General features: G+C 41.6%; 1 protein-coding gene across 1 annotated transcript in view; it reads right to left on the bottom strand.

Annotated features, from left to right (window-relative positions):
* Positions 1–1,110: 1,110 nt before the first annotated feature.
* The window catches only part of NT5E (5'-nucleotidase ecto), a 154,770-nt gene continuing 146,148 nt past the window's right edge, over positions 1,111–9,732 (bottom strand). Inside the window, exons 7-9 of the mRNA XM_073626892.1 lie at positions 5,743–5,892; positions 4,265–4,465; positions 1,111–1,502 (exon numbers count right to left, since the gene is read on the bottom strand). Of these exons, the coding sequence (XP_073482993.1) occupies positions 1,318–1,502; positions 4,265–4,465; positions 5,743–5,892 (536 nt within the window). The 3' untranslated portion in view covers positions 1,111–1,317. The remainder of the gene's footprint in view (positions 1,503–4,264; positions 4,466–5,742; positions 5,893–9,732) is intronic.

Genomic DNA, 9,732 nt, shown 5'->3' with positions numbered 1-9,732 from the left:
AATGATGAACACAAGGAAGGAAAAAAAAAAAAAAAAAAGGAAAAATCAGCATACTGCTAAATTGCTTTTTCCATCTCCATTACAGCTATATTTCTTTTTTATTTTCTCTGTTCCAGAAAGCAAATTGGCAATTACTGCCTGATCTGGAATACTTTGTCTTCTGTATGCAGTGGCGTCTCCAGCTTTCAAATTTAGGGGGGGCACATGGGGGGACAGGGACAAAAGTAGGGGGGCAACTATAAAATGCATATATATATATATATATATATATATATATATATATATATATATATATATCCTGGGGCCCTTTACTACGACCCCACAACAGGCCCTTTCACATGTTCTGCAGTGAGCTCCCTTCCTACTGTATTGGGGTCCCCCAGGGTGGCAGAAAACAAGAGATATATGTCACCAGCATACCAAGAAAATATAAGGATCCAAAGCAGTGGGAGAACTATCAGGGTTGCAAAGGTTGTCTTGCCTCCGAGCCCTGGTGTTTTGCCACTGTGGGGTTCCCCAGCCTCCTCTTGCTGTCCTGCCCCTGCTATTGACAGCTCTGGTCTGGCATCTCTTGGAATTTACAGGCTGGTCCTCCTGTCCTAAGGACGGGAGAAATCAGTCTGTTTTTGCAGTAACTGAATGTCCTGGTGGAGTCCTTCCTGCAACTCGCTCTTCTCCCTGCCAATGAGGATGCAGGTGAAGGAGCAGATCAGGCGGCCGTGGTTGTGTGAACGCTCGCATTATGCAGTGTCAGCGAGCAGGGGAGGGGGGAGGAATCACCCACAGGAGCTGACTGGGGACTCTCTCCCTTTTAGACATTGATTTTTTGTAAAAAAAAAAAAAAAAAAAAAATTTTTTTTTTGGGGGGGCACATGGTGGGGCACAGCATAATGTTGGGGGGGTCAGGGCCCCCTCTGCCCCCCCCCCCCCAGGGTCGCCATTGTCTGTATGGGATGTTCTTGGAATAACATGGGAAATCCAACCAGTTAGCCCTGTGTTCCCCTCGATCCAGGCAGCTGCTTATTTTGAGGTTATATTTTATTTAGGAAAGAATGATTCATGTTGTAGCTGTATAATACTGTAGCAATGCACAGAATGATGAAAATAAGGTTCATAAAGGAATTACAATCTTTACTTTTTTTCACACCACAATTATGAGTCAATGACATCTTGCAAGTGACCTCTGTGTCAGCAAGTTCACTTTGTGCTTTTAAGTGGATAAAAATACATTTGATGGCTTGATTTCACAATCTTGATTCACTAAAATATTGTGTATTCATTATTTTGTGCTAAAAAAGAAAAAAAAATCACTATTGTTTAGAATAGTCGTCGTAACAACACCAGAAGAGCTGTGATGTAAACCAGTGAATAGTTCATATGAATAAAATGTGCTGATGACCGGCAAGAGTCTTCAGTGGTAAACAGGATCCTTCCTTCCACAGCAGGGTAAACCCGTACCATTTTATGAATGTAACTTCCAATAACTGCTATATCAAGATCCCCTGGGGAGTAAAGAAAAAAGCCACAACCAAAGTGAGCATGTGTATATATCAAGCTATCGTCTCTTAAATGATGACCTCAATTACGACTGCTGTTCGAATTTATACCCGATAAAATATAAATAAAAAAGGCACCAGTTCAATGGTATATTTTCCCTTCATGTTTAAAGGGTAAAGGGAAATTATAAATGACAGACTCTTTGGAGGCTGTCTGGGTTAACCCTAAAAAGGAAGCTATGTTTTGTTCGTGAACTGTTAAAAAAAAAAAACACAATGTTGAACTTGCCTTTTAGTTTTAATGCAGTTTAACAGTGACATACATTGGGGTTGATTTACTAAAGACAAATAGGCTAGTCCCTTTGCAAGAGAAAAAAAATTTCCCTTCACTTAGTGAATGCTTACTTTGGAAAGAATACCCAATCATGTGCAAGGGAAAATATGTATTTTTGCTTGCACATGGTTGATAGAAATCAGAACAGCTTCACCCCAATCACTAAACTACAAGGAACTTCCATTGCAAAGTAAACAGCTCAATTGTCTGTAATAAATCAACCCTGTTGCATTTTTGTTTAATAAAAAATCATAATAGAGGATTCATAGAGTACTACTTTATAAAAGAGATAAGTTTTTTTTTTTTACTGATCTTAAGTTGATATCATTAGTTGTTTTCTTTCAAACATTCTCTGATTGAAACCTTGGACAAAGCAAAGAGAAAGGGTGAGTAACTGGTTTGAATAATTCACTTGTGTGTAAATTTTAGCTTCAGCTATAGAGCTCTGTAATCAAAGGACTTTATAGCAAAGATAAGGGCTTGTACACACCATGTTCATTGGGCTGTGTTTCTGCACACCCCTGCAAATGAATTGTGTTAACAGGGCACTGAAAACATCAGTTTTCCTCAGGGCTGGTGCAAGGATTTTTGACACCCTAGGCAAAACCTAATTTTGCAGCCCCCTTGGCTCCACCCCTTTTGCCCTGCCCATGTATACGGTGAAGGTGGCAGGGGAGGTGTGTGGTGCCTCTCCACTATTTCTTCTGCCGTGGTCCGCACCTGCACCTCTGGACCTGGCCTGAAGACAAATAGTGGAGGCACCGTCTCACTTCCTAGGCAGGCTGGGACCTATATAAAACACAGGCAGGCTAGGACCTATATAAAACACAGGCAGGCTAGGACGTATATAACACAGGCAGGCTAGGACGTATATAACACAGGCAGGCTAGGAGGTATATACACAGAAAGGCTAGGGCGGTAAACGGACAGGCTAGGGCGGTAAACGGACAGGCTAGGGCGGTAAACGGACAGGCTAGGCCCTAACCTAGGGGGGAGAGAGAGGAAGGTAAGGCGGGGGGAGGTGCATAGCACAAAGGGGTGGGAACAGAGAGGGGGTGCATTCTGGGGGTCTCACTCACTAATTATGCTCTCCCATTCAAGCTGGTCTCCCCCAGGGCTGTGACAGATAGTGTTTGAAAAATGCCGCCCAGCTGCCCCCAGAACTCCTCTCACAGCACAGTACATGGCATGGAGTGTGGGCGGGGCTGGGCGGGCACAAATGGGAGGTGGAGTATTGGATTGGACAAGCAGTGCAGTGAGGGAGGGGTTAGGACGATAGTGGAGACAGAACATAGCCCGACTCCTGCACAAGCTGGCTTTCCCTGCTCTCACTGTGTCAGGATGCCAGAGGCTGTGGCGTGTTGGAGCTAGAGGGGTATAGCCACTCTTGATCTCCACACTGTACAAGTCTTGGTGCCTGGGGAGAAGACACTCCTTCCGCAGCTGCCCACACAGACTCCACCCCCTGCTCCACCGGTGCTGGTTTATCCTCATCCTATGGCTTGTCACCCCGCATCCCGCAATAGAGCTCCAATCTGCTCTGTGTGATAGCAGCCAGCGGTGCGGGGTCACTGTGTCAGCAAGGATTTTACCACCCCCTCCATTCTGGCACCCTAGGTGGCTGCCTGTCCTGCCCAATGCTGACCCTGGCCCTGGTTTTCCATGTGCCCTGTTCATACCATACATGCGGTATGCAGAAAAACACAGCTTAATGGATATGGTGTGAACAAGGGAGAATAAAAAAAATTAGAAAGGGGGCCCAAAGTTTCATCTATTGCATATTCAAGTGCAATATTATATAACCACCTAACTAAACATAACAAATTTGGTACAAATCCACTACATTATCCCTTTAAGAAACTGCCAATTCTAACAATTTTATATTCTCCCAAATTTGCAGCCTGAATGAGCAATACTGAACATTTTTCATCAAAGAGTGAGAAAAAACTGTTAAACACAATCCTCATGGTATGCATGACAAGTATTAGGTTTTTGTTCTTGTGTACTGTAATACTGCAGCATAGACATTTTACAAGACACACGGATTTCATATAGTGTGCACATGGTTACCAGGGAATTTTAGAAGATAAACAGAAAACAGAAATCTCCTTAAATCACCATATTTCCTTCTTCCCTGTATGCGTTGTCCTTTTTTTTATATCCGAGTGCACGGAATGCCTTTTAACATATAAACATATACATTTTATAATTGCATTGCTTCAATTTTCTGTCTTTTTTTTTTCTTAAGAAAAGGCAAGGGTCCTGGCTTCAAAAAGTTCACACTGAACTCTCCTTCAACGTACTGTAAATATACAAGGCTTGGACGTATATAATTACTGTGATATGCAGCAGAATTCGCTCCCATCTAAAGTGCACTTGCAGATAAATAGGTTGCAATTACATGAGTGCGCTATATTTCAGTGTTAAAACTTACCACTGTCATGCCTCAGGCTTTCATTTTTTAACATACTAAAGCCATCTCCTCCCTCCGCGAGGAAGGCTGGAAGAACAACTTTATAAACTTGGTCCTTTTCCACTGGAACATATCTCGGTACTCTGCATTTGGTGCACATAGCTTCTAATCTGACGACTCTCTGCCCAGGTTCTGCTTTTATATTATACACCACTCTAAATCCTACAAAAGAAAGAAACAGTCATATATATGTGCTAATAGAGAAATTGCCGTACTTAGAATCTAGAAACAGAATATAATCATTTAGGTTTTGAAAAAGAACTATATTAAAATATAGGCATGTACTTGAAGAGTTGAAGAGGGTGGACTATTTTTTGGCATGTTTCCCCATTTCATTTACATACACAGAAGTAAAAAGACAATGCATTAAATCTCTATATACAAGCTGTCTATCACCACTAAGCCTATTAGAAGACATTGCTAATATGTCTACATTTGCAGCCCTGCGTGTGTTCTGACCCCATTGGTGTCAGTTTACTGTTAATATCGAATATACAGCTGAAAAGGTTTTCCTTTAACCACCTGACTTCTGGAAGATTTACCCCTTTCGTGACCAGGCCATTTTTTGCCTTATTTTGACAACAGTCATGCCACATTGTACTCGGAATTTATATAATTCTTTTCCCCATAAATAGAGCTTTTTTTTGGTGGTATTTGATCACACAATATTTTTTATTTTCTGCTATAAAGTATATTCAATAAAGGAAAAAAAATGAAATTTCTTCATAAATTTAGGCCAATATGTATACGTGTATATTGATTGGTTTGCACAAAAGTTATACAAACTGTGGTATATATACTGGAATTTATATTTATTTTTATTTTTTGGACACTGACACTTGACACTTTGTGGGAACCAGTGACACTAATACAGCGATCAGTGCTAAAAAATATGCACTGTCACTGTACTAATGACACTGGCTGGGAAGGGGTTTAACATCTAGGGCAATAAAAGTGTTAACTGTCTAGCCAGTGTTTTACTGTACTATGTGTACTGTTTTTAGTCAAGGAAGTGATGGTTTTTATTCCCTGCTTTGCAGGAACACAAAATCCATTCCTTTCCCTTGTCAGAATGGAGATCTGCCTTATTTACATAGGCAGAGCTCCGTTCTGTGTCTGTCTGATGGTGGCCCCGGCAGTTCAACTTCTGAATAATCACAGCAGAAGCAGCACTTGCCCCCTAGGCGGGAGTGCAGAATCACATTTCTATAAAGTACAGTAAATCTGCTATAGGGCGGTCCTTAACTGGTTAATGTAAGTGTGCCCCATATTCCATACAACTTAGCACACTGGAGGTTTTTAAATTATAAACATCAAAACAAATGAAAAACTAAAATCAAAGTAAAATGAAATTGGATTTTCAATATTTTACTTATAGATCTATACATTGTATAATCATTGCATCATGCATTGATGTAAATGTAAGAAAATCAACATACCACCCACTTGCAGGAACTCTCCAGTACTAGCGCCATAGCGGTGTACACTGTGCTCAAACGCATTTTTTAGGGTGGACCCTTTAACTTCAATCAGATCGAATGTACCTCCAAAAGGTAACACTGATAGCAAGTCCTCAGTAGTTATGCTACCTGTCAAAGAAATGACATTTTTATATTTGTAAGAAATTATTGATGTAGTTCTTATTTCTGAATTTTATGCTCAAATGAAGGGAGAAATCTTGGTGAAGCCTTGCAGCATGATAGTAAGTGCAGAAAACTACTATCATTGTTACTGAAACCCATAAAGATCTCCACTTAATCTTTTCTCATAAGTCATGAAAATAAATTGCAATGTTTGGTATTCTATACCATGTCCCAAAGCTGAATATTTAGTGCCAAATATGAGAATACTTTAAGGTTACATGCACACGGGTGGTTTGGTCCATCGGCATCAAATCCCAGCATTTTGGGGTGCTCAAGAGGTATTAGTACAGCCCCGCTGCCATCAGCCTTTCAAAACCCACAACAGGCTGAAATACGCAGTGGCTGGACACCATACCAAGCAGTACTTCATGTTTAACGAGATGCGTTCAGGGGCATACGGCGCTCAGTGCAGCAACCAGCCATGTCCAGCCACCACATATTTCAGACTGTCATAAAATTGGATGCTGCACCTATGCCTCCTTGGTGCCCAAAAAGAGCCTGGATTTGATGCGAAGGCTCTATTCACACTAGTGTGATGTGGGAACCCTGCAAATCCACTGCGGGTTCCCACATCGCAAGACCGTTCACACAGCACTATGCAAACTGCTGGGAGTGTCAATAGAAAGTTAATGACACCCCCAAATCATGTCGCATATCGCAGTGCGAACTGTCATTTTCGGACAGGAATTGGATCGCATGCGATCCGATACTGATGCGGTCTTGTGTGAGTTTGGCTGAATTTGCAACGCATTCGGACCATACAATCTGTATGACTGAAATCGCATTGTACAGACATTGCATGTGATTTGCACTGTAATGCAAATCACATGTGATATCGCCACTGCGCACTGGTGTGAACCGGGACTAAAAAGGGCCAAACTGCCCATATGTATGCCGGCCAAACTGCCCATATGTATGCCTCACACACATGGTCCAAATGGTTGTATAGCAGATGCAGTGTACAGTCAACACCTGCCATTGATTTGCTCAGGATGACTGACAGCAGCTGTATTGCTGCACTTGTCATTACAGTCAGATAAAATACAGTTGTATTGTATGCTAGAAGACCAAAGGCAACTGTGTGCATGAAGCCTAAATAGTAACTGTCACTTGGGTTCTTCAGGACAAAGTAAAAGTGTCTGCAGATGTCCCACAACTCCCCCCTGGCCTTTAAATGTATTAAACCATGCTTCCAGGCCACCTCCCCATACTGCCAAAGCCCTATCTAACAGGGTGGGACTTCTGGGTATGAGGGAACATGGGCAGCCAATCAATAGGCTCAAAACAAGCCTAAGCTCCGATAACCAGCCGACAGAATGCCGCAGAGAAGAAGTGGTGAGGGAAAGTGGTATAAAAGTCCCCAGGAAAGGTAGACTATCTAGCTGTAGGTGCCCAAATCTAACCAACAGCTTTTTATTTTTTGGTTGGTTGGGTGAGTTAAAAGAGCAGTTTGGTATTCATTGCATTCTGTGACCCCGCTGGTGAGACCTCCGCTTACTTTTTGCCAATGTGACTGTAAGACAAGAAATGAGGAATATGGGTTTTAATCTATGAAGACACAAACAGAAATTGAAGTTCTACTAACTTAAAAAGGCATCTGAATGGTAACGACAACAGCACCAAAACAATTTCTAATCCTTCGCCACCGAGTTTAAAACCAAGAGGAAGTTTTGTCATGTTGTTTGGAACAAGAATTCAAAAAATGCATACAACTAAAAACAAAAAAGGGTACCAACTCATAATTCAATAATTTAAAGAATCCCAAAAATTCTAAAACACACACCCATCCATCTTCTCCCTTCAGCTAGATTAGACAATTAAAGTGGTTGTAAAGGCAGAAGGATTTTTTTTATCTTAATGCATTCTATGCATTAAGATAAAAAGTCTTCTGTGTGTAGCAGCCACCCCAGCACCCCATAATACTTAATTGAGCCCCATCTCTGTCCAGCGATGTCCATGAGTCCCTTGGCCTTCCGGGGCTCTCCTCCTGATTGGCTGAGACACAGCAGCGGCATCAATGGCTCCCGCTGCTGTCAATCCAAATCAGTTAGCCAATCAGGAGAGAGGGCAGGGCTGAACGGCAGCCCCAGTGTCTGAATGGACACAAGGAGCTGCAGCTCCACATGGGTGCTCTCATAGCAAGCTGCTTGCTGTAGGGGCACTCAACAGGAGGAAGGGGCCAGAAGCAGCGAAGAGGGACCTGAGAAGAGGAGGATACAGCTACCCTGTGCAAAACCACTGCACAGAGTAGGTAAATATAAACAGGTTTGTTATTTTTTATAGGAAAAATAAAATGAGACTTTTTAGGCTCCTTTCACACTTAAAAGTCATGTGTTTTTGCCGCGATTTTTGCCTTGACTTGAAGCAATTCCTGTGTAATCTTGAGGTCTATGGACCTCAAGTCGCATCAAAGTTGGACCAAAGTAGTGCAGAGACTACTCTGAAGTTGCTGCGACTTGAAGACGCACAGATATGAATGGTACTTATTGGAAATCATGGAACTTTGCAGTCCCAAGTCGCAGGACAAGTCGCACAAGTGTGACAGGGGCCTTACAATCGCTTTGTACAACACTCTGTGCATTCCTGTGCAATTCATGTGCAGTTCACTTTCACACTGCACCAAAAGTAATGTATGCACTACTTTTGGAAACACACTACAAACTGGATTGCATGGTTCTTCTGCAATAGAACTGTACAAAGCGGCCCTGATCCTCTTCTGGGGTTCCCCACCAGTGCTCTAGGCTCCTCTTCTTGGTGTGCCAATATAGGAAGCTGCTTCCTATTGTGGAACACCTGCAGGCTCAATCCTGAGCCGTGTTGTGTCTATAGACACAGGCAGCAGGGCTCGGCCCCGCCTCCTGTACAATATTTGACTGGTAAGTATAAAGTGGGGAAGGGGTGGGGATAATGTACCTAAAAAAAAATTACCTTAATACAGCAAATGTGTTAGGGTTAAAAAATGTTTAGGCTTTAGAAGCACTTTAAGACTATGAAAATGGAGATTGCTAGTATGTCCGATTGCATATCTATTTCTGTGCTTCAGTGGGGCTTGAAGCAAGTCTCAAGTTCCTTCTGTAAAAAGCATCCCTTACTACCCAGCATGCATGTTTTCTTTTTTAAATAACTAGCCAGTAAATATTTTTCTACTCCCCAGAATGCTTTAGGCAATTGGAACAGTTGGAAAGCTGTAAAAGACACAAATCTTTATTAATAGTTCTTTAGAGGTGCCATACAAACACATTTACACAGCTGAAAACTCATCAGGGATGGAAAGTATGATGCCAAGAGCATTGGCTTGTTTATTAAAGTAGGTGACTTGTTGGAATAATAAAAGTTAACATTTCCAAGACATGGTCAGGAAATAAAATACTTAATTTACTATAAATATGACTAACTCTTCTACCAAAAATGTCTGAGAAACTAGTAGCACAGAAAATATTACTGTATTTGATCTCAACAGGAAACACCAAAAACATATTTGAATGGGAAATTTGAACACTTATGTCCTTCTTCATCCCTCCGCATAAAACACTTCTTCTGACCACTTATAATTCCCCACATCATTTTTCAAGTATTTTAATAAAAGTAAAATGATTATTGTGTATACAATCCTGACAATTTACTGCATAAACATGATATTTAATGGGATAATACAAGATGTTGTGGATCTGAAAAGAATGTAGAGAAGGGCAAATGCATGGCTACAAGACTCACACTCCTACTCCACCAACTAGAGCAATGGTTCTCAACCCACAGGTCATGTTTTGGGAATTTCTCTTAGATAAA

This window comes from Aquarana catesbeiana, linkage group LG04, assembly GCF_042186555.1.
Source record: "Aquarana catesbeiana isolate 2022-GZ linkage group LG04, ASM4218655v1, whole genome shotgun sequence".
NCBI lineage: Eukaryota > Metazoa > Chordata > Amphibia > Anura > Ranidae > Aquarana > Aquarana catesbeiana.
This window is presented reverse-complemented; position numbering and strand designations above follow the sequence as displayed.